This window comes from Thermothelomyces thermophilus, chromosome 2 (genome assembly GCF_000226095.1).
Source record: "Thermothelomyces thermophilus ATCC 42464 chromosome 2, complete sequence".
Lineage (NCBI taxonomy): Eukaryota > Fungi > Ascomycota > Sordariomycetes > Sordariales > Chaetomiaceae > Thermothelomyces > Thermothelomyces thermophilus.
In genome coordinates this window covers 4,326,725-4,348,033 of record NC_016473.1, presented here as the reverse complement: position 1 = coordinate 4,348,033, position 21,309 = coordinate 4,326,725, and the positions used below count along the sequence as shown (strand labels likewise).

At 58.1% G+C, this 21,309-nt stretch overlaps 10 protein-coding genes across 10 annotated transcripts; 5 read left to right on the top strand and 5 right to left on the bottom strand.

Moving 5' to 3' along the window:
- Positions 1-103: 103 nt before the first annotated feature.
- On the top strand, positions 104-819 carry MYCTH_2117465 (uncharacterized protein; the record flags this gene model as incomplete). Its single annotated transcript, XM_003662085.1, has 3 exons — positions 104-130; positions 241-529; positions 638-819. The coding sequence occupies 3 exons, from the start codon at positions 104-106 to the stop codon at positions 817-819; spliced, it is 498 nt and encodes a 165-aa protein (XP_003662133.1).
- A 97-nt stretch (positions 820-916) lies between these two features.
- MYCTH_2302336 (uncharacterized protein) lies at positions 917-3,586 on the bottom strand. The gene is made up of 4 exons (XM_003662084.1): positions 3,193-3,586; positions 3,068-3,086; positions 2,642-2,991; positions 917-2,384 (listed from the first exon to the last, which is right to left on the bottom strand). Exons 1-4 carry the CDS (start codon positions 3,355-3,357, stop codon positions 1,059-1,061), a joined length of 1,860 nt encoding a protein of 619 aa, XP_003662132.1. The 5' UTR covers positions 3,358-3,586; the 3' UTR covers positions 917-1,058.
- Positions 3,587-4,462: 876 nt separating this feature from the next.
- Positions 4,463-6,741, bottom strand: MYCTH_2133586 (uncharacterized protein; the record flags this gene model as incomplete). The annotated part of the gene is made up of 11 exons (XM_003662083.1): positions 6,556-6,741; positions 6,188-6,479; positions 6,059-6,084; positions 5,974-6,002; positions 5,804-5,918; positions 5,614-5,749; positions 5,478-5,556; positions 5,398-5,421; positions 5,125-5,242; positions 5,045-5,072; positions 4,463-4,992 (listed from the first exon to the last, which is right to left on the bottom strand). The coding sequence occupies exons 1-11, from the start codon at positions 6,646-6,648 to the stop codon at positions 4,463-4,465; spliced, it is 1,470 nt and encodes a 489-aa protein (XP_003662131.1). The 5' UTR covers positions 6,649-6,741.
- Positions 6,742-6,938: 197 nt separating this feature from the next.
- Positions 6,939-8,508, top strand: MYCTH_2302323 (uncharacterized protein). Its single transcript, XM_003662082.1, has 2 exons — positions 6,939-7,105; positions 7,180-8,508. The coding sequence occupies exons 1-2, from the start codon at positions 7,018-7,020 to the stop codon at positions 8,370-8,372; spliced, it is 1,281 nt and encodes a 426-aa protein (XP_003662130.1). The 5' UTR covers positions 6,939-7,017; the 3' UTR covers positions 8,373-8,508.
- An 856-nt stretch (positions 8,509-9,364) lies between these two features.
- Positions 9,365-11,476, top strand: MYCTH_2302321 (uncharacterized protein). The gene is made up of 4 exons (XM_003662081.1): positions 9,365-9,674; positions 9,744-9,919; positions 9,999-10,273; positions 10,343-11,476. The coding sequence occupies exons 1-4, from the start codon at positions 9,476-9,478 to the stop codon at positions 11,406-11,408; spliced, it is 1,716 nt and encodes a 571-aa protein (XP_003662129.1). The 5' UTR covers positions 9,365-9,475; the 3' UTR covers positions 11,409-11,476.
- MYCTH_2314842 (uncharacterized protein) lies at positions 11,475-13,396 on the bottom strand. Its single transcript, XM_003662080.1, has one exon. It carries the CDS (start codon positions 12,869-12,871, stop codon positions 12,137-12,139), a length of 735 nt encoding a protein of 244 aa, XP_003662128.1. The 5' UTR covers positions 12,872-13,396; the 3' UTR covers positions 11,475-12,136.
- A 963-nt stretch (positions 13,397-14,359) lies between these two features.
- Positions 14,360-16,778, top strand: MYCTH_2302318 (uncharacterized protein). Its single transcript, XM_003662079.1, has 3 exons — positions 14,360-14,790; positions 14,856-15,141; positions 15,193-16,778. The coding sequence occupies exons 1-3, from the start codon at positions 14,616-14,618 to the stop codon at positions 16,670-16,672; spliced, it is 1,941 nt and encodes a 646-aa protein (XP_003662127.1). The 5' UTR covers positions 14,360-14,615; the 3' UTR covers positions 16,673-16,778.
- MYCTH_2302317 (uncharacterized protein) lies at positions 16,778-17,423 on the bottom strand. The gene has a single exon (XM_003662078.1). It carries the CDS (start codon positions 17,200-17,202, stop codon positions 16,963-16,965), a length of 240 nt encoding a protein of 79 aa, XP_003662126.1. The 5' UTR covers positions 17,203-17,423; the 3' UTR covers positions 16,778-16,962.
- Positions 17,424-17,491: 68 nt separating this feature from the next.
- Positions 17,492-18,960, bottom strand: MYCTH_78483 (uncharacterized protein). Its single transcript, XM_003662077.1, has 2 exons — positions 18,364-18,960; positions 17,492-18,266 (listed from the first exon to the last, which is right to left on the bottom strand). Exons 1-2 carry the CDS (start codon positions 18,751-18,753, stop codon positions 17,634-17,636), a joined length of 1,023 nt encoding a protein of 340 aa, XP_003662125.1. The 5' UTR covers positions 18,754-18,960; the 3' UTR covers positions 17,492-17,633.
- A 741-nt stretch (positions 18,961-19,701) lies between these two features.
- On the top strand, positions 19,702-20,864 carry MYCTH_2314839 (uncharacterized protein). Its single transcript, XM_003662076.1, has 2 exons — positions 19,702-19,898; positions 20,027-20,864. Exon 2 carries the CDS (start codon positions 20,162-20,164, stop codon positions 20,588-20,590), a length of 429 nt encoding a protein of 142 aa, XP_003662124.1. The 5' UTR covers positions 19,702-19,898; positions 20,027-20,161; the 3' UTR covers positions 20,591-20,864.
- Positions 20,865-21,309: the final 445 nt, after the last annotated feature.

Here is a 21,309-nt window from a genome sequence, read left to right as displayed (position 1 = left end):
AAAAAAAAGTCGCGGGGGAAATCGGCCTTTCGAGCTTGTCTGATTCGCCTCGCCTCTGCCCGAGTCCTTTCCGTCAACATCAACCGCAGCTCGCACGATCAAGATGTTTTCGCGAACGGTATTCTCGAGGGTAAGTAATAAGCTCCGTCGACGATGGGCTTCTACGATGGGCTTCTTTGGCAACGTCAAATGAAATCAATACAGTCAGTTACTGACCTGAAAAACTAAACCTCTTTGCAGGTAGCCCGGCAGACAGCCCTGTCGGCGATCCGCCCTGCCGCAGCTCCCGTCAAGCCGTCACCATTCCTCCTCTCGGTCGCCGCCCAGCGCCGCCTCCTCTCCGATGCCGTCCGCCAGGCCATCGATAAGGCCGTAGCCTCCGCCCCGGTGGTCCTCTTCATGAAGGGAACCCCGGAGACGCCCCAGTGCGGTTTCTCGAGGGCGAGCATCCAGGTGCTGGGCCTGCAGGGCGTGGACCCGGAAAAGTTTGCGGCCTACAACGTGCTGGAGGATCCAGAACTGAGGCAAGGTGCGCACTTGTTCTTTTTCTTTTTATTTTTTATTTTTTATTTTTTTTTTTTTGCGGCACAGCAATGGTTTCAAAGAGAACAAACAGGGCGCTGACGGAGTGAGGCAGGCATCAAGGAGTACTCGGACTGGCCGACCATCCCCCAGCTCTACATCGACAAGGAGTTTGTCGGCGGCTGCGACATCATCGTGTCGATGCACCAGAGCGGGGAGCTGGCGAAGTTGCTGGAGGAGAAGGGAGTCCTAGTCAAGGATCATAAGGAGCCGGCCGAGGGGGAGAAGAAGGAGTAAACCACGCACACGCGCGCGCACACACACACACATACACACACACACACACACACACACACACATACACACACATACACGCATACACACACGCACGCACGCAAACTAGACGGCTCTCTTGCTGCGCCAGCTTTGTACAGTACATTTCCAAAGAGACGATACCACGGCACGTCGAGATAATTGTAACATTTTTTTTCTCCTCCCGTTTATTATGGTATCTTTCGTTTAATAAACCTCTTCCGCTACGCCGGATACGCCGCCCCGTCGCCCCTCATATCGCTGCCCGCCGACCACACCCCCGTACCGTCGACGGGGTCGACCGTCCAGCGGATGATCTGGCCGCGGCCGAACATCTGCCTGCCCATGCCGCCCCAGCCGCCGAGGACCTCGACCGGGTGGCCGAGCTCGCGCAGGCCGCGGATCGTCTCCTCGGGCATGCCCTCCTCGACGTAGACGACGCCGCCGTACACGTCGCCGACGTCGGCCATGCCGGCGCCGATGCACACGCGCGGCGCGTCCAGCGCCTGCTGCGGGCTCAGGCCGCCGACCAGCTGGCCCAGGAGCACCTGGACGTGGCCCTGGGGCTGCATGAAGCCGCCCATGACGCCGAAGACGGAGTGCAGCGACGACGACGACCCGCCGCCGTCGGCCGCCAGGCTGGTGACGAGCCCCGGGATGATGGTGTGGTAGGGCCGCTTGCGCGGCGCCAGCACGTTGGGGTGGCGCGGGTCGAGGCTGAAGTTGGCGCCGCGGTTCTGCAGCGTGAAGCCGCAGCCGCGCGGGATCGCGGCCGAGCCGAAGCCGGTGTAGTTGGAGTTGATGAAGGAGATGGCGTTGCCCTGGGCGTCCGCCACGGCGAAGTAGACCGTGTCGCTGCTGCGGAGCGCCGGCGACGGGAACGGGTTGCCGTGGCTCGGGTTCGCCGCCGCCCGGCCCGGGTCGAACAGCCGCGCCCGCTCGGCCAGGTACTCGGGCGAGAGCAGCGCCGCGGTCGGCGGCGCCCGGTCGCTGTGCGGGTCCGTCACGAACCAGTGCGCGTCCGCGAAGGCGATCCGGAGCGCCTCGATGATGACGTGCAGGTACGCCGCCGTGTTGTGGTCCGCCGGCGTGAAGGTCGGGATCTTGCCCGCCTTCTCGAGCTCCTGGATGATGCCGAGCGCCATGAGCGCCACGATCCCCTGCCCGTTGGGCGGGTGTTCCCACACCTCGACGCCCCCGGCGCCGGCGCTCTGGGAGGGTGAGGAGGAGGCGAGCCCCTGCCCGGTGAACTTGAGCGAGATGGGGTCGACCGGCTCGCTGCCCTGCTCCAGGTGGTGCTCGAGGTCGGCGAGCTCGAGGTGCCCGCCGCGGTCCCGGACCACCCGCACGATCTCCTCGGCGATGCGGCCCGTGTAGAAGCCCTTCTTGCCCTCGGCCGCGAGGGTGCGGAACGTGCGGGCCAGGTTGGGCATCTTCATGATGTCCCCCGCCCGGGGGGCCCGGACCCCGTCAGGGGCTGACGGGTCCGCCTTGAGCATCTCGGCAAAGTTTGGCGACGCCTTGCGCAGCTGTTCCTCGCCGCGCCCCCACTATTCGGAGAAGTCAGCTTTCAACAACACAGTCGAGATGGAGGGGGGAAAAAAAAAAGGGGGGGGGGGGAGGGAAGAAGGGAAGGGAGGGGAGGGGAGGGGAGGGGAAGGGGGAAGACAAAACAATAAAAAAAAAAAAAAGAGAGAGACAAGAGAAAAACAAAACAAAAACAAAACAACAACAAAAAAACCAAAGTAAAAATAAAAAAAATCACGTTTCAAAACAAAGTTCAGAACGGGACCGGTAGAAAACCTACATGAAAGGCGGCATCTTCCGACACGGGGAATCCCTTCTCGCCCAGCTCGATGGCCGGCGCCAGGATCTGCTCCAGGGTCAACTTGCCGCTGCCGAAGCGCTCCACCGTGTCGACCCATCCGGCCGCGGCGCCCGGCACGGTGACGGCGTGGATGCTGCTCAGGGGGATCCGGCCGACCTCGTCGTCGGCCAGCCCCAGGTCCCTGCGGATCGTCTCGAGCGTGCACTTGCCGCCGGACCTGCCGGACCCGTTGAGCGCCGACACCTTGCCCGTCTTGGCGTCGTAGTACAGGCAGAACATGTCGCCGCCGATGCCCGTCGACGTCGGCTCCGTCATGTTGAGGCCGGCGGCTTGGTCGTCGTCGTCGTCAGTCCAGTCCGCACTGCTGAACCACACGATGCTCGTGGGGAGGGGAGGATTACATACCCACTGCCACGGCTGCGTCCTGCGATCATTGATTGCAATGATAAGGGGCTCTTGCTTAGCCCAATGCGTCTCGACACAAGTCTTTCCACAGGTAGGCCCGAATCCGATCAAGACACACAACTTACAGCAGCATTCCCGCCGGCATTGAGGATGGCGATGCCGCACTTGGCCGCCAGCGGCTGGGTGCACGCCACCATGCCCGTGGTGCTGTGCACCACGCTCCTCCGGCTGGGCCATTTCATAAACTCGCCGCTCGGCGGCGGGTATACGGACGATGTAGGGAGGGGCATGGCGGGTTCGAGCGGGAGAACGTGGGTGCTTATGTTAACGAAAGCGTCCGTCTCTGGTCTTGAACGTTGCGTTGCGAAAGGGAGCGAGGAAGAAAGTGTTATGTATTACGTATGTACGTATGTATGTGTGTATGTGTGTATGTGACAGCACTGGGCGCCGTGGAACAACTGAGGACAAGTCCCCTTCCCCTCTATATATATGCATTCAAGTCCACATTATCCAACTCTTTTGACATCTCCAGAGTGCACATGCAAAACGACGGCTCGCCCGACATCCGGCCGCTCGGCATATCCCTGTGGCCCCGGTGCGTCCCCTCCCCCTCCTTTTTCGCCTCTGCTTGTGGAGACGCGGGGGGAGGAGGGGCGCGCCGAGAGCCGGGGCGGGTTGCTTCTGTTCACGTATGTACTGTACATACGGATACATACTAGTACACTAGTCTAGCACGAGCCGGGGAGTGGGGATGAGGCGGGTATGTAATCCGTACATAGTAGTAGGGACGATGGCGTGTGCAGCAGTTTCATTCATAGTTACTTTGTTATTTGTATGTATGTAATCCGTACTCGTATGCACAGTACATACCTTACATCCGAACGTTACCGCAAGCATCCTGAATCAGGCCGGCCAAGCACGTCATGACACCATCCACCATCCGGGTCAAGGCTCTTCTGCCGCTTTCACAGCTCCACTCTAACGGGTTCCTGTATTACACAGTAATAACTATCAAATAGCTTCTCCTGTCCGGAATAAAATTGGGTTTTTTGTGGCTCATACCGGGATAGCCCGGTATTACAGGAACGACAGAAAACCGGGTAACCAGACGTGAGAGCAAATGGTTCGACCAACTGAAGAGGAAACAACTCATCACCATGTAGTCTCATCGTATCCCTTGGTCTCTCTCTCCTCTTATCTTATAGGCTCTGGGCTGCTGTGCAGCTGGAAAAGATTCCGCCCCCCGATTGGCCGGCCCCACCCAGCACAATGCAGCACTGTCCCTGGCCGGAACGTTCACGTCTATTTGGCTCGACTCGCCGAGCTCATCCACCACTGCCGGCATGGTTATCTACTACGCCGCCGCGGCTTGCCCCGTTGCCAGGAGCATGAACGTCATGCCGCCTCCGTGCCAGCTTTCTCCGCCTTCTCCGCCTTCTCCTTGGCCTTCTGCGCCTTCTTGGCCTCGATTTGCTTCTGTTTCTCCAGCTTCTTGAGCTGGTTCTTGGTCAACTTGCCTTCCCCATCCGGGGTCGCATCACCGGCGTTTCCGTTTTCAACCTTGGGAACAACCAGGGGCGCGCGCGGGTTGCCTCTCCACTGGAGCGGCCGCCTCTCCATGAACAGCTTGACCGTCTCGTCGTCCACCTTGGCTCTCCTCTCCTGAAACGCGGCAACATACTTCTGGAGCTCCCTGATGCAGATGGCCTTCAGTTCGCCAGTCAACATCCTCCCGCTCTCATATTCCACCTTGATCCTCTCAAGCTCTTCGTCATCTTCGAGGAAGAAGCGGAGGTATTGGTAAGCCACATCGACGCTCGTGTCACCTCCGTACTGGCGGTGTTCCTCCTGCGACACCTTGCCGCCGGAGAAGGCATATTTGTTGATCTTGTTCTTGATCTGATTGGGAGTGTCTTTCAAAAAGACTTTTACGCCGTCAGCGCACAGTTGTGGGTCCCAGAGCCTCGGTTCACTTACTCGCTGACTCATCGATAGACGCCGACATCTAGGCACGCTGTCAGCACAACTTGGGTCTCCAGGAGAAGCTCGGGGCGTACCTTGGTCCCGGGCCCCTGAAGAGCCGGCAGGAACAGCGCGTGGATGAGGGATGGCTTGGCGTAGGGCTTCCCCTGGTACTTCAACCTTGCCGACACATCGCGCGTCATGCGGAAGTCTGTGCTGGTTAGTAAAAACGCAAAGCTTGGCTGCAATAGCGGTTTGAGGTCCTCACATCTAATACTCGTCAGCACAACCATTCGGGGTGGGGTGGGGAGGTACGTGAATCAGAAGTCAGACTTGGCTTCACGCTTGCTAATTCGGGTGTCACCTACGGGTCTTGGTCAATAGCGCATGGACTTCAACTTTGTTAGTCTTGTCAGAATAAGAATAAGATCCTTTCGGGGGGTCTTACATGAGCGCCGGTATCCCGACCGTCTTAGACTCGTCATCACCGAAAATATGCGGGAACGAGGAAGCCCAGCTGGTTGCACCTACGCTGCCATTAGACGCTTCTCCTTGCCAGGGGAGCTGGCTGGGTTACCACGCACCCTGGATGCTGCCGAAGTGGATCCGCCCGATGTTGGTGCTGTCGTTGAAGCCAAAGATGGCGCGGGCCTGGTTGAGGGTGATGTGCTTTGACAGGCGGACAATGTTCCTGTAGAAGGCACCCCCGACGTAGTCGAACTGTGAACTCAGGTCAGTCTCCTCGGTCCTTGGCACCATGCCCTCTGTGCTTACATCAGAGAAGATGAATGTCTTGGCCGGGTCAAAACCAATCGCAATGATGTCCTTTGCGTTATTGGTGCAATAGCCCTGAACCTCCTCAATCGTTTTCTTCTCGGAGAACAGATACCTGGGACCTTCGTTAGTCGAACGCTCCATACCCGCCACGAGGCCCTTGAGCTTACTTCTCGTCATCCGTCATCATGATAATGAGCTTCATAACGTTAGCCTTGCCCTGGACGGATTCTTGGCCCATCCGAACCAACGTACGGGGACATCGAAGGTATCCTGGAGCCCTGTATCGGTTGCGTTAGCCCCTGCCTCACACGGCCTCCAGAGTCTACCACCCCGGGGTCCCCAACAACTGGCACGCTGGTGCGGTGATGGTTTTGTGCGTACACTTGGTGAACTCGAACGGGATCGTGTGCCCGACGTGGACGCTGTCGGACGAGGGCCCCCGACCGGTGTAGAGGAAGAAGGGCTCGCCGCGCTCGTAGCGGTCGAGGATGAGCTCAAAGTCCCTGTGAGAAAAGACGATGCCTCGTCGGAGGAAGTGGTGCGGGCGCTTGCCGGTCACACGCTCGAAGCGGGCAAGCAGCTCGTCGTCGATCTTCTTGGTGCCAAACTCGTCGATCAACTTGTTGTAGTCGATGGCCTTGACCACGCCGTCCTCGCCAACTTCGCCCGAGACCTGTTATAAGAAAACGGCATCAGGCTCTGTCAGATGCTCAAGTTCCCCGCCCGCTCGCCCGCAGGAGATCACCAACATTGTAGGGGTCGACGGTCTGCTTGCTCGGTTTATGCACGCTCTCGGAAATTGGCGTCTCGTCAAGGGCCGCGGCGTCGACATTCGTCGCCATGGTCAAGATTCGTCTTGTAGTCTCGTTCGGAAACCGAATTACGGCAATCTCGGGCTCTGGAGGCTCTCGTACCTGAAGAAGGGTCCACGGCGTGAATTGGTGAGTCAAGGCCGTGAACGGGGAAAGCAAGCGCTGCAAGTACGGATATTCCGTTAATTAGTGCCCGCATGGTGGGGGAGGGGCACTTACAGGGTCTTGGCGTGCCGGGGGGGAGGGAGGCGGGAACTGGCGGCAGAATCATGCCCGCCGAGAGAAATTCCCCAGGGGTCCTTTCCGCCCTGCGGCTGCGGGAAGGATGCGACGATTCCACAATCCGATGTTCTTCTGCGCCGATGCTTGTCCTGCGACAGCACCCGGCGCCTCGCGACCATGTTGGCAGCACCATGGGTGTGCCGTAGCTGTGTGCGGTCCTTGAGACGCGCCGGCTTCATCCATTTCGTTCGACGAGCCAGCACAGGTACTACCGCTCTCTCCCGTCCTGCGATCGCAGCTCCAGTGTTCAATCCATTGACAGCGGCATTGGCCAAGTAGACATTACGATTAAGCTCCCGCCCGCCCTTCTCGAACGCGCCCGGAGGCTCACGGCCGAGCACGACCAATTGAGCGCCGCATTGGAAAAAAGCTTTGACCCAAAGAAGGCCAAGCGCGCCGGCGAGATCTCGAGGGTCGCCGAGGCGCTGAAGCAGTTCGAGAAGGCGAAGGCTGCCCTCAGCGAGCTCCAGGGCCTGCTCGAGTCAGACGATGCTGAGATGCGGGAGCTGGCGAGGGACGACCTCGAGGCCACCAACGCCCAGCTCGAGGAGTCGTGCCACAACCTCTCGGCGGCCCTGACGCCCAAGCACCCGTTTGCCGACATGCCCTGCCTGCTCGAGGTACGGCCCGGCCCTGGCGGCACCGAGGGGCGCTTCTTCGCCGACACGATATTCCGCATGTACAAGGCATACTGCGCCAACAAGGGTTACCGCACACGAGTCGTGCAGTATGAGGCATCGGACAGCGACGGCTCCACGGGCTCCGAGGGAGAGATCCCTCTGCAAGAAGCCGTGCTGGAGGTCCAGGAACCGGGCGCCTACGGCATCTTCCGCGGTGAGGCGGGCATGCACCGCGTTCAGCGAGTGCCGGCCACGGAAAAGAGCGGGCGCACCCACACGAGCGCCGTCGCGGTTTGGGTGCTGCCTTCCTTTCCGGAGAACAGCACCTCGGAGTCGGAGGCCGACTGGGATAACCCCGAGAGCGACTTCTACGTCGACCCGAGCGAGGTGCGTAGCGAGAAGATGCGGGCCAGCGGTGCTGGCGGGCAACACGTCAACAAGACCGAGTCGGCCATCCGCCTGACCCACATTCCCACCGGCACGACGGTCAGCATGCAAGACTCGCGGTCGCAGCATCGCAATCGCGAGGCCGCGTGGCGGTTGTTGCGATCCAGGCTTGCTCAGCAGCGGCGCGAGGCCAGGGAGGAGGCGGCGCGCCAACTGCGCAGCAGCGTGCTGCCCAACTCCCAGATCACCCGGGGAGACAAGATCCGGACATACCAGTACCAGCAGGACCGGTGTACGGACCATAGGAGCGGGTTGAACACCCACAACCTTCCGGACGTCCTTCGGGGCGGCGAGACCCTGGAGAAAGTCATGAAGAGCGTCCAAACCTGGTTGATTAACAAAGACATCCAGGCGCTCATTGCCGACGAGGAAGCGGCTGCCAAATCCGGGAAGGGGAGCAAGTAAATGCTTTCCACTTCTCGTGTATTAACTCTGGAAACTTGTATAACACAGGGAGCTAGATAATGGTATACCCCAATAGAATAGCAGTTGTATCAGTCAAAATCATTTTTTCCCCCATCTGCATCTTATTAGCAGTAATAGGACGCCAATTCTGGTTACACTACCGAACTGATTGTTACTCGTGGATGTATGTATGTATGTATGTACATAGTACTCCGTAGTGTGGTTACTCCGTACAGTACATACCGACCTGCAACCCACTCCTGTCCCCCAAGGGGCTTTGGCCCAATCAGGGCTCGAGCCTAGCTCTCGCACCTCCCTATTTCGGCACAGCTTTCGGACGCCTTATTGGCACTGGCAAGGACCCGGCACCTTCTCTCCCCGTCTAGCTGCCGCTAGGGATCGGCGCGATACATTCATTCGCTCCCTGCGCAATCTCGGGGGAGCCCCTTCAGGCTGCATCTCGAGGCCCTGGATTAAGACCTTGGTTTGCGAAGCCATCATTCAGTCCCTCGCTTAGCAAAGAATCAAAAAGAAACAAGACAGAAAAACAGGGAAGCAAGCAGGCATGGCTCACCCTCTTGCGTCAAAAGCAAGTACAAATCTGTGTACATACATACATGTGCAGGTTATGCAGTACTTGGTCATGTCTGAATACAACTATGACCGGATCCCCGGCTCCTCCGGTTGCCCCGTCGCATTACTCACACCGGGCACTGCTCATCCACACAGCTTCCCGGACGGGTAGGTGCAGAGCCCAAACCCCTCTCAAGGCCTGCAAGCCTGCTATCGCACCTGCCTGCTGCTGGCTCACCTTGCTGAGCCCACCTTCTGATTCCCATTGGGCCTGCCTCCAGTTCCTCTCCGATTGCCATTCGACCATGTGGTGGTACCCTGCTCCCCCCGGGCTGCTCCATCCGTGCCCGTCTTGCTTGAGGATGGGGACAAGAACCGCAGGGGGTTGGTGGAGTTGATGCGCTAGGTTGACCCGAGGTCGCTGTCGTTACAAAGTATAACATTTGGGGTCCTTTCCCGCCCCCCACGGCAAGGCGCCGCTCGAGTTCGCAGCAGCACAACCGACACACCACCTCCCGCCCTCCGTCAAGATGCTGTGGACGACCCTTCTCTCGGCCCTCCTCCTGACGGGGACGGCCGAAGCCGCCGGGCGCAGCATAGCGCATGCTGGAAAACGCCATGTCGAGCACGCCGCGAAGAGGGCGAAGCCCATCATGCCGGCGGGCCCTTATCACCCCGTGATCGAGCGGGAAGAGAAGGCGCCCAAGTTCCTGACCCCGAAGACAGAGAGTGGGTGCCCCAGTTTGGTGGGGGGAATGCCCGATTGGGTTGGAAGACGCTGCTAACTGGCAATCCTAGAATTTGCCGTCGACGGGAAGGGCATCCCGGACGTCGACTTCGACGTCGGCGAGTCCTATGCCGGCCTGCTGCCCCTCAGCAGCGACCCCAACGACGACAAGAACCTGTTTTTCTGGTTCTTCCCCTCGACCAACCCAGCGGCCGAGAAGGAGATCCTCATCTGGCTCAATGGCGGTGTAAGTACCTGCCCGCGTAAGCCGTCCATCCCACCAGCACGCTTTCGCTGACCGTTGAGAAAAATACAAAAACATAAAGCCCGGCTGCTCGTCCTTTGAGGGATTGCTGCAGGAGAACGGGCCGTTCCTGTGGCAGTATGGCACCTACAAGCCGGTTCAGAACCCGTGGAGCTGGCACACCCTGACCAACATCGTCTACGTCGAGCAGCCCGTCGGCACTGGCTTCACCACGGGCACGCCCACCATCACTAACGAGGAGGAGCTCGCGGCCGAATTCATGGGCTTCTGGAAGAACTTTGTCGACACCTTTGGCCTGCACGGCTACAAGGTGTACATTGCCGGAGAGTCTTACGCGTACGCTTGCTCTCCACCCTTTTCCTCTCTCGCTGCTCGTTTCCGGAACTCAACGCTGACTCTGTCCAGCGGCTACTACTGCCCCTACATCGCCGCCGCCTTCCTCGACGAGGAGGACAAGACGTACTACGACATGTCTGGCATGACCATCTACAACCCCTCTCTCGCACCCGACGAGATCCAAGAGCCCATCCCGGTCGTGGCCTTCACCGAATACTGGAGCGGCCTCTTCCCCTTCAACGACACCTTCCGCGCCGACATCAAGCGCCGCGAGAAGGAGTGCGGCTACGCCGACTTCCTGGCCGAGTATCTCGTCTACCCGCCCAAGGGGCCCCTGCCGTCCCGCCTGCCGGGCACCCACCGGGACGGCACCACGCGTGAGGAGTGCTGGAACATCTACTGGGACATCTTCGACGCCATCTCCGTCCTCAATCCCTGCTTCGACATCTACCAGGTCGCCACGACTTGCCCCCTCCTCTGGGACGTCCTCGGCTTCCCAGGATCGATGCCGTACCTGCCCGAGGGCACCAAGGTCTACTTCGACCGCGAGGACGTCAAGCGCGCCATTCACGCCCCCGTCAACGCCACCTGGGAAGAGTGCTCGTCCCGCGACGTCTTCGTCAACGGCACGGACCACTCGGTGCCCTCGACCGTTCGGGCGCTCCCGCGCGTCATCGACGGCACCAAGAACGTCATTATCGGCCACAGCGCCCTCGACATGATCCTGCTCGCCAACGGCACCCTGCTGGCCCTGCAGAACATGACCTGGGGCGGCAAGCGCGGATTCCAGAGCCGGCCCGACCAACCCTTCTACGTGCCCCTCAACAACATCACCACCCTGTCCACCCTGGCCGCCGCCGGCGTTTTCGGCAGCCTCGTGTCGGAGCGCGGCCTGACGTACGTGGGCGTCGACCTGGCCGGGCACATGGTGCCCCAGTACGCCCCCTCGGCCGCCTACAGGCACGTCGAGTACATGCTGGGCCGCGTGGACTGCATGAACTGCACCAAGCCGTTCACCACGGATCCCTTCACGCCGCAGAGTAAAGGGAAACTGGGCAAGGGCACAGCGCCGCAGGGATGGAGCAATGCGAGTGGGCACGGGAAGGGTAATGGTCCAAGAAGGATTAGAGCCTAGAGGGGGGAGGGGCGGTCGCTAGAGAGCTGATACTGCATAGAGAAATTTAATCAGTACTGAAACCATAAGGAAACCGGCTTCGAATTTAATGGCGGGTAGGTAATGACTGTGATCCTAACTTGTCCCATCCAGCCCTCCTCCGCCTGTCATGTCCCTTCGCCAGTCCTTACATCAGTCCTAGTGACCGACGCTACAACGCTATCATACAACAAGCACAGCAGAGAGTGGAATTAGGCAACATGCCTCCCGTCTTACCAAGACCTCCGGTGGTTTTGGTTTTTTTCTCTCCCGTCCTTCCAGCCTTGGTGATCATGAGCGTAGCCCCTTCGTAAAAATAATGTCCGTTGATATCAAAACAAGTTTCCGTACGCCGTGCTCGAGAACTAGATAAAACAGGGTGAAAGGGGTGGAGAAAAAGTACAACACGGGAGCAGCCGATGGCTGGCTGCCCTCTGAGAAGCCCGCCTTGCCTTGTCGGTGTTGGCGGGGGGAAAACTGAGAATTGAGGAGGAGTGAAAAGATGTCGATTCATCGAGCCCGCTAAACAGCGGAATCTTGCGCAGACGGCCGACAATATGGCGACGACGTGAGCCAGGGTTGTAAGCTAGCTCAACTCGGGAGCGCGGCGAGGCAGACAACCGACGAGACCGAGCTGTCGGGTGAAACAGAGATTCGACTGCTTGCCGAGTAGGAACGAGGCATCACGACCGAAGGCGACGCGGCGCCGCTCAATGCGCCCGCTCCATCGCGCGCTGGCTCGCCATCTTGCGCAGCTCGAGCACGCCCATGATGCCCGTCTGGCGCAGCCTCTCCAGGATCATGCGCATGCCCTCGCGGCTCTTGCCGAGCTGGTCCTGCGTCTTGGTCGACGCGAGCGTCTCGATGCTGCGCTGGATGCCGCGCGCGCCCAGCCGCGCAAAGAAGCCGCTGCCCCCCTCGCTCACGGCCGCCTCCGCCTGCGCCTGCGCCTGGCCCAGCCGGTCCCGGATGCGCTCGCCCAACCGGGAGCGGAACACGACCCTGGTCTCCACGTCCGTGCTCTCCGCCGCCGCCGCCGCCGCCGCCGCCGATGCCTTGTTCTTGGGCACCGTGTAGAGCTGCCGCTCCACGACGGACAGCACGCCGACGAAGTTGAGGTTCCGGCTCTCGGTCGCCATCCACCCCTCCCGCATGTCCACGACGCTCGTCTCGAGAATGTACGACGCCTTGTCCGACGTGCCACCCGTTAGGGATGAAGGCAGGAGCTTCATGACGCTCGGCGGCAGGCGCGACTTCTTCAGGTGTATCCGCGTCGTGTGCAGGCGTCCCGTCTCCGGGTCGACGTGCGAGTCGATGGTGTCGGTGCTGAGCACATGGTTGGCGAATGGATTGAGCTGCGGGGAGCAGTAGCGGAGAAAGAAGGCGAGGGTGACGGTCGGGAACGGGTGAGAGTAGGTGTGGTTGGTGGTGTGCGTGAGGACCATGGTGTCTGCTTCGCCTTCCGAGTTTTGAAATGTTTCAAGCCGACCGCATGGGATTCCGGAGCTGGCGATGGAAGAAGGTAAGGTAGGGGAGGAGAGAAAAGGGGGGGGGGGTGGTTGTCAGGCCGAGGAGCTTGGATCCTGGCTTTGGCGCGGGGGAGGCGAAGGGTCGTGTTACACAGGCTCGATTGGGTGGAATTGAGTAACAATGCGACGACGGCTTGGGTAATGCGGAGGCGGTTCGTGCGAGACGCGTAGCCCACGGTTGAATGGGTTACAGCTTGGACATTGGTCGTTGTCGTTGCGGTTCCGCGTAGAAAGTGCCCCGTCAATCTCTTCTTCCTTGATTCGGGAGCGTTCTCGGGAAAAGAGCGTGCTCCGGAGAAAAAGTTCGCTCGGGATATCCCGAATTGATGAAACACACTGGTGCAGCAACCAGGAGGGATGAGATCAAATAAGCCTCTGCATCAACCTGATTGAGGAGTGTCCCGGAGGAATCGGGTGGCCAAACAGCCAACAAGAGGGGGGACGCAACTCTGACGATCATGAGCTAAGGTGCAGAGCTTCTGCTGCAACTTTTTGGGCAAGCCGCGTATAAGGAAACCAGCCGGAGATGCACCGTCACGAGATCATCGGCAGAGACTCCGTCTCCTAACGGTCAACTTGGTTTTGTCTATAATAACCTCCTAATACCACAAGCCTCGTTGTTATTAAAGCCATTATTCAATACACATTACAGAGTACAAGATATATGATATCTCTTTCCCCGTTCACATTTGAATATTTAAGCTCTGGGTCAAGTTTCTGATTGCTCAAGAGATAGTACTGGAGGTCGCTCAGGTTATAAAGTAATGTGGGGCTGGAGAGCTTCCCTCGGGTTCTCTACGATGCTGCCTTAACCAAGCCACATCCGATCAGGCCGCAACTGAATCTGTACGGAGTAAGCTGCTTAGTCACCGACGCCAGCCACATTGGCTGACCAAGTACTTCTTTCAACAGGCCACCCCTCGATCTTCGCAGGCAAACTCACTCCTCTTCCCATTTTCTTCCTCATTTCGCACAAACGTCGCTCGGCACCCGATCGCGCCGAACACCAGCATCGCGTCTCCTGGATAGCCCTTCTAGGGGCATTTTCCGACGACGACTGTAGATGCACTTTTTTGATTTCGTTTTCGCCACCGCAGATTGAACAACGACGAATCGAGAGAGCGACTCGCAGAAGTACGCACGACATTCGAGACTCGAACCTGATCCATTGCAGATCGTCGTGGCCCTCACACTAAAAACCCATTTACCAACTGCATCCAGCAACATTTGTCCCCCGAATCCTCGCTCAAAGGTGTCTCTGAATTGCTGGCCGTGGAAGTGGTGCTATTCAGGAGGGGATCAATTGCGATTCTCTATTGACCAGTTTTTCAATAGACACAGAGGTTTCGCAAGGGGTCTTTGTATTGCAATTTTCTTTTCCTTAACCTCCATTCATAAAGCGCTTTTTGTCTCGCCTTGAGAACAAATCAAAATTGAACTCTTTGAGTTGAAGAGACGAGCACACCTGTGGCCGTGGGAATCTCTACCAAAGATCAGGAAATCACTTTCTCTCTGTTCACGTTGTGCGAAACAGGCCTCGAGAGCACCTAATCTCACGTACAGTCCCAAGTGCGGACGCGCTGCTTCCTCCGGCAAGCTTCAACACCCCCGCGCACTCCAGCAACATCTCCCAGTATAGCGCACGTTCGATACCATCAACATGTCGTCCTCAGTCTTTTTCAAGTTCAAATCTCAAAAGGAGCCCACTCGCGTGGAGTTCGACGGAACAGGCATTTCTGTCTTTGAATTGAAGCGTGAAATCATCCTACGGAGCGGACTCGGCGATGGAACCGACTTCGACCTCGTGATATGTGCCGATGAGGGCATGAAGGAGGGTATGTATTCTAGCCGTCTTTACTCATGTCGCAATTTGTTTGACGTGCTGACAACAACTGCGTAGTATACGATGATGATACGACCATCATCCCCCGGTCAACCACGGTCATTGCCCGACGTATGCCCCCCAAGGTCCCCGGTAGAGGAGGGGCTGCCCGCTATGTGTCTGGCAAGATGCCAGTGCACGCAAAGAACTCGTCACGGCGGGAGCAAATTGTGAAACCCGCCACCAAGGCACAGTCCAATACCCTGGCGCAACTTAGCAGTGCGATGACAGAGGAGGAAAAGATGGCAGCAGTCTTTCAGGCACAGACTGAGAACTTTACTTCTCGAGAAGAAGAGATGGCCACGTACGTTCCCTTTAACCCGTCCATGGGACATCGAACGCTAACACAATGCAGCCAGCAATACGTAGCAAAGGGAGGCCCCAAGAAGCCAGCCAATGTCCCCGATCATGACCCTCCTCAGGGTTACATCTGCTATCGTTGTGGTGAGAAGGGGCACTGGATCCAGCTATGCCCAACGAACGACAACCCGGAGTACGACAACCGTCCGCGCGTCAAGCGAACTACGGGCATTCCCAGATCCTTCCTCAAAACGGTGGACAAGGCAACAGCGTTGGGCCAGAATGCCGACGGCAGTGAATCGAAGCCGCCTTCCGGCATCATGGTCAATGCGGACGGGGAGTTCGTGATTGCTGAGCCTGACAAGGCATCCTGGGAGCAGTTCCAGGCCAAGGCCAAGGCCAACCCTACCGCACAAAAGGCCGCTGCCGAGGGGGACAAGGATGTCCGGGAGCGAGGCTTGGAGTGCCCCATCGACAAGAAAATGTTCATAGAGCCAATGAAGACTCCATGTTGTGAGAAGACGTATTGCAATGATTGCATCACAAATGCTCTCATTGAGAGCGACTTCGTCTGCCCGGCGTGCAAAGCCGAGGGCGTCCTGATCGATGATCTAAAGACGGACGAAGGGGCTGTGGAGAAGATCAAGGAGTTTCTCGCTGAAAAGGATGGTAAGAAGGAAGGGCCTAAAAGTCCTGTGGAGTCGAAATCACCAGTTGCCGCTGCTGCCGGAGATGAAACCGACAAGACCAACACGAGCAAAGCAAAATCGAAATCGCCGTCACCGAAGCCCGCAGCCCCGGCCACCACACAAGCAAACCAGTCGTCAACCTCAACAGCGGGGATCGCCGCGTCGACACCCGCCACGGGCGAGAATCAACCTTCCAAGAAGCGGCCCGCCGATGACATTTTGGAGAACCCTAAAATCCCCAAGGCACCAAAGGCAATGCAGAAGGCACAGGAGCTTCAGCAGCAAAGCATGATGCCAATGATGAACGGGATGCCAAACATGGCAGGCGGCATGCCCGGTATGCCCGGCATGAACGGCATGATGCCCATGATGTACGGTGGCATGCCCATGATGGGCGGCAACTTTGGCCCCATGGGCGGGATGAACATGGCCATGATGAACCCCATGATGAACCCCATGATGGCTGGGCCCATGGGGGCCGGCTTCGGCGGCATGAACAACATGGGTGGTGGTGCGGGCGGATTCAACGGCAGCTGGGGCGGTCCCGGCGGCAACGGCGGCGCGAATATGGGCGGCGCTGCGCGGATGAACGGGATGGGGATGGGGATGGGGATGGGGATGGGTGGCGGATTCGGCGGCGGCGCTCAGCAACAACAGCAATTCCAGCAGTCGCAGCAGGGCCAAGGCCGAGCGCAACAGCAATTCGGGAACTACAACCACAACAATAATAACTACGGGTATCAGCCTACCGAGGAGGAAGACGCCTACTTCCGAAAGCCGGTGAATCCGCACCGGCATCAGAATCGGCAGCGCCGCATCCGGCCGAGCGATTACAGGGAACTCTGAGAGAGCGTATTTTCCGTATTCGCCTACGGTAGTACTTTGGTTCCCTCGCCACCTTGGTATCTCGTACATATTTCGACACATGACCGGCTGTCAACTCTACCTGCACCATCGTATATAGCCATTCCGCGCCCTAGCTCGATGGGTATTTCGAAGATCGTCGGGACATATCACATACGGGAGTTCACGTGGCCGTTCACTGGTCCATGTCAAAATGGCGTTCTTGTGTTCTACGTCAGTTATGGAGCGAGATCATTACTATTGGGACAAGAGCGGAGGAGTCTCTGGCTCATTTAAAGGAGTTCATTGCATTTTTTACTTGGCGTCGGGGTTTTGGTGTTGGTTATGGCAGGGAACAGTTCATTGCTTGTTTTATTTCCAAGATCTTGTTTTCTTTCACCAGCGATTGAGAAGTCGAACAGGATGCGCAGGTGAGCGACCATGGCCAAGAATAGAAATTTTTCAGGAACAAGGGAAAGGGAGGGTAGGAGGAAAGGAGAGAGGGATTGGACGGCTTGGGACAAGCGATACATTGAATCTATAACGTTGGGATCGTTCGCGGCCTGTTTGTTGGTTGCTTCTTCTGCTGTGGGCGTGTACATATGCCATGTCGATACCTAGCACTTTATTACAGAGAGAAATGGAGGTATGTAAATTGTTGCGCAAGCATCTATTGGTGAACCAAGAGTGTCTGCTTCCCCGAATCCTACGGTTGGAGTTATATTTCGTAGCTCTTGAATTCATGTGAAAGCAACAGGAGTGCATACACTTTGTGCCTGCTGTACATACGCTCCGAGGCTTGTGTGCCCGTTGACGCCGTGTCATAGAATGTGTAGTAGTATTAGTTTTGCAACTAACCGAAGACGCAGGAGGGTATCTCGGCCCGTCGCTGGGTTCTATTTTCTCCTCACTTGTCGCTTGCGCTCCTCTCACCTTCTGCTTTGATCTTGCCCCCCGTCGCACTTTACGAAGGTGGCACGAAGGGCTTGATCAACATCTCGCTGAACTTCTCCAGCCGCTCCTTGCCTCTGACCTCCTCGACGAGCAGGGGCATCTTGACGACGTTGAACTCGTCGTACAGCTCCTCGATCTGGTCGAGGTACTTCTTCTGCATGCGGCGGCGGGCGGTGCACTGGTCGCAGTCGGAGCCCGGCTTGGGGAACAGCAGCTGGTTGACGACGATGCTGTGGGTGTCGATGCCGTAGCTGGCCAGCTCCTGGATCATGCGCTCCGTCTCGTAGAGCGAGAGGAACTCGGGGATGCACACGCACACAAAGGTGGTCAGGCGCTCGTCCTTGAACTGCGCGTTGACCTCGGAGATGGTGGCGCGCAGGGACTCGAGCTTCTCCATCATCTCGCTCAGGTTCTGGCCGTTGGGGAGCGTGCCGTTGCTGCCGAGGAAGCCGTTGAGGAGGGGGCCGTATTGGTTGGAGAGCTGGGAGACCTTGGCGAGGGCCTTCTCGAGGACGGACGGGAACTGGAGGAAGCGGAGGGTGTGGCCTGTCGGTGCCGTGTCGAAGACGATGGTCTCGTAGGACAGGGACTTGACCTGCTTGAGAACCTCGGCGAAGGACATGGCTTCGTCGATGCCGGGGATCTGCGGATCGGCCATTTGATTAGTTCGGATTCGCGGCGGGCGCGCGGAGAATAATATATGGGAGGTGGGAAGGGAAGGGAAAGGCAGCGGTGCTTACGGCAAAGGCAAGGTCTTGCATCATGCCGCCCATGCCGCCCATGTCGGCCCCGGCGTCACCATCAGCCTGCCCCGCTAGCAGATCCTGGATGCTGCCGTTGGGGTCGATCTCCATGGCGCTCAGGTTATCGAAGCCGTCGACGAGGCGGGCCTCCTTGCCAAACTTTTGGCTGAAGGCGTCACTCAAGTTGTGGGCCGGATCGGTCGAGATGAGCAGCACGGAGCGGCGAACTTTGGCCAACTGAATGGCGAGCGAGCAGGATGTCGTCGTCTTGCCCACGCCGCCCTTGCCGCCGACGAAGATCCAGCGGAGCGATCGCTGGTCGAGGATCGACTGCAGCGTCGGCTCCATGGCGTCGCCATCGTCGACGTTGACCAGCGCGGCGGACATGTTGCCTCCTCCCTCGGGCGGGTTGGTCGGGTTCTACTCGGGATTCGCGGGGTCGCACAAGGCGAGGTCGAGGAGTGAAGGTCGATGGTTCTTAGTCGCCTGTGGGGTGAAAATGTGAAGACACGTCGTATGTTCGGTGTACGCTTTGCAGAGAGCGACAACTCGTGGTGTTTGGCAGCAATGGCTGTTGATACTGCCTTTGGAAACTGTTCGAAACGCAAAGTCACTTCAGGGTTCAGACGGTCTGTGTGCGTGTGCGTGTGTGTGCGTGTGGTCTGGCCAGGCGCTGCAGCAACGTCACCGGGCGTGGTGGGGCAGTCGGACAGGGGCAGCAGAGGGGTTGGCGGGGTTCCTGTATCCACCTCTCCGGCCGATGTGCGGCTGTTCACAGTATTGTACACTAGCACGCTCGGCACCCCTCAGCTGAACCTCCAGTTTGCGTAGCAGCGGAATGGCAGGTTTTCACCTCCAATGGGACAGAGCTGAGAGACGTTTACTCGGAACCCTGGAAAGTGAACCAGTCCTGGGCCATGTTATGTTCAGCTCGCCGCACTCAGGCATACCAATAAATCAATTGGATTTCTCGTGATGCAGATCACCTGTGATGAGGATTCTCTGACCGCTGCTCTTGCTGACCAGAACATCAAAACATCACCATCGATTTCACGATTTTGCGAGGTGGAATGACAGCGACGGTGCGCCATACGAAGTCGATCGCTCAAATGTCGAACGTGGGGCTGAGAGTTCCAAGGTTACCTTCACCTCAGCTAGCGTAGTGGGAAAGAGCGTGCTACAAAGCCAGGCAACGGGGCAGAAGACTGTGAATGCACCCCGTGGAAATCGCCGCTGCCCGCCGGTCTTAGCTTCGCCTAAACTGCATATAAGATCGCGGTAGTCCCTGCTCCTTGTTTGAAATAAGTTCACTTCGGGCAAGGCTCTCAGGGATCCAATCGCGCTCTGCCCAACCAAGTAAGCAGTTGTCTTTGGAAGTTCGTCAGAGGTTCCACTCGATCGTAACCCCTCACCCGGCATCCCCCACCATTGCGACAAGCCGGCGCAGTCATCGCCGCCGAGCTCTACAGCGTTAGATACGCCCATCAACAAACAGCCAGAGTGTCGATAAGTCAACTGCCTGGCTCATTAGTGTTCGTCTCTTTTTATTCGATATTTCGTTGCAGCATCCTCCCATACCCCCCTCTACCCACCCAAGCCACTGCCCCTCTACCCCTCGCCCGTCGAGCCCAACTTGTAAACTTACACCCCGCAACACCAGAGGCCGACCATCACCAAAACTTTGAAGAGAAGAGAGAAAATTAAAAAAAAAAACAAGGGGGAAAAAGAGGGGGGACCTAAAAGTGAGAAGCAAACAAAAAGGGAAAAAAAATAAAAAAAATAAAAAACCTCCAAGATGACTGGCCCAGCCGAGGCAAAGGACCGCATAACCTGCCACGTTCTCGACACGACGCTCGGCCGGCCGGCGCGCAACGTGCGCGTCAAGCTGGAGCTGATCTCGACCGAGGTGGCGCCGACGACGCCGCCGCCGCATCGCGTGTTCGAGTCGCAGACGGACGACGACGGCCGCGTCCGCGCCTGGCTGCCCTACAGCTCGGCCACCTCGTCGGGCGAGGTGCCCGTGTGCACGCTCGAGGACGTGCTCGGCGGCATCCGCGGCCCCAGCCGCTGGACCCTGCGCTTCGACAGCGCCGCCTACTTTGGCGGCACCGACAAGACCTTCTACCCGGAGGTCGACGTCACCTTCACCGTCCGCGAGGGCGAGCGCTACCACGTCCCGCTGCTGCTGGCCCCCTATGGGTACTCGACCTACCGGGGGAGCTGAGCCTTGAGCAGCGGGTTGTCGGAGGGGGAACAAGGTTTAGAGAGGGGGGGTAAGAATGCTGCTATTAAGTTTACCTTGAGTGATGTGCGGTGGTCGCGGAAACAGGCTGCTTTGGAAGGCTACTGCTGTAGTTGCTTGAGAGGGCTGGAAGGGGGCTAGGGAGGCCACAACTGTCTTGCGGAACGATCTCCGGCTGTATGTACTTTCCTTTTCCTGTCTTGATCTGCCGTCTTTTAAGCATTGTGTTGAATCAAACATTCAAACTGCCCATGGCACACGCGCAAGCAACTGACCAGCAGAAGATTGCAGCGCCGGGAAAGAGTGTAAGCAGTTCGGGTCTGTTGCGGCAGAACAGCAAGGGAATCATCGGGTAGCAATGCGCATGTGTGGATGAGAGATTTGTGTCAGGACGCCGAATATACCTGGCCAAGCCAAGAAGAGCTTGAATTTCGTCGCTAAGGGTACACAATTCAAGTAGCATAGTATCTGCTTCTGAGGATTGACATTCTTTTAAGTGCCGTCATCAAACAAACCTTTCAGTCCGCATCGCCAAACGCCGATGATATGCTTCTCGTCCAGGCTCCCGGCCGTGGGGTTCTCTCTCTGCACATGTATGCTCGACCCTATCCTGTAGGAGACGATGCCGCGGGGCCGGAACCAGCAACGAATGACTGTGATCTCTCCCCCTTTTCCCCAATAAGCTCCGTATGACGGAGCCA

Coding starts and splice junctions, on each gene's coding strand:
- MYCTH_2302336 (XM_003662084.1), bottom strand. CDS start 3,357: ATGCCCCTCCCTACATCGTCCGTATACCCGCCGCCGAGCGGCGAGTTT. Junction 2,385..2,641: donor CGGAAGATGCCGCCTTTCAT/GTAGGTTTTCTA, acceptor TTCTCCGAATAG/TGGGGGCGCGGCGAGGAACA.
- MYCTH_2302323 (XM_003662082.1), top strand. CDS start 7,018: ATGTTGGCAGCACCATGGGTGTGCCGTAGCTGTGTGCGGTCCTTGAGA. Junction 7,106..7,179: donor CGTTCGACGAGCCAGCACAG/GTACTACCGCTC, acceptor TTGGCCAAGTAG/ACATTACGATTAAGCTCCCG.
- MYCTH_2302321 (XM_003662081.1), top strand. CDS start 9,476: ATGCTGTGGACGACCCTTCTCTCGGCCCTCCTCCTGACGGGGACGGCC. Junction 9,675..9,743: donor CCTGACCCCGAAGACAGAGA/GTGGGTGCCCCA, acceptor TGGCAATCCTAG/AATTTGCCGTCGACGGGAAG. Junction 9,920..9,998: donor TCATCTGGCTCAATGGCGGT/GTAAGTACCTGC, acceptor AAAAACATAAAG/CCCGGCTGCTCGTCCTTTGA.
- MYCTH_2314842 (XM_003662080.1), bottom strand. CDS start 12,871: ATGGTCCTCACGCACACCACCAACCACACCTACTCTCACCCGTTCCCG.
- MYCTH_2302318 (XM_003662079.1), top strand. CDS start 14,616: ATGTCGTCCTCAGTCTTTTTCAAGTTCAAATCTCAAAAGGAGCCCACT. Junction 14,791..14,855: donor CGATGAGGGCATGAAGGAGG/GTATGTATTCTA, acceptor ACAACTGCGTAG/TATACGATGATGATACGACC. Junction 15,142..15,192: donor CGAGAAGAAGAGATGGCCAC/GTACGTTCCCTT, acceptor AACACAATGCAG/CCAGCAATACGTAGCAAAGG.
- MYCTH_2302317 (XM_003662078.1), bottom strand. CDS start 17,202: ATGTATCGCTTGTCCCAAGCCGTCCAATCCCTCTCTCCTTTCCTCCTA.
- MYCTH_78483 (XM_003662077.1), bottom strand. CDS start 18,753: ATGTCCGCCGCGCTGGTCAACGTCGACGATGGCGACGCCATGGAGCCG. Junction 18,267..18,363: donor TGCAAGACCTTGCCTTTGCC/GTAAGCACCGCT, acceptor GCCGATCCGCAG/ATCCCCGGCATCGACGAAGC.
- MYCTH_2314839 (XM_003662076.1), top strand. CDS start 20,162: ATGACTGGCCCAGCCGAGGCAAAGGACCGCATAACCTGCCACGTTCTC.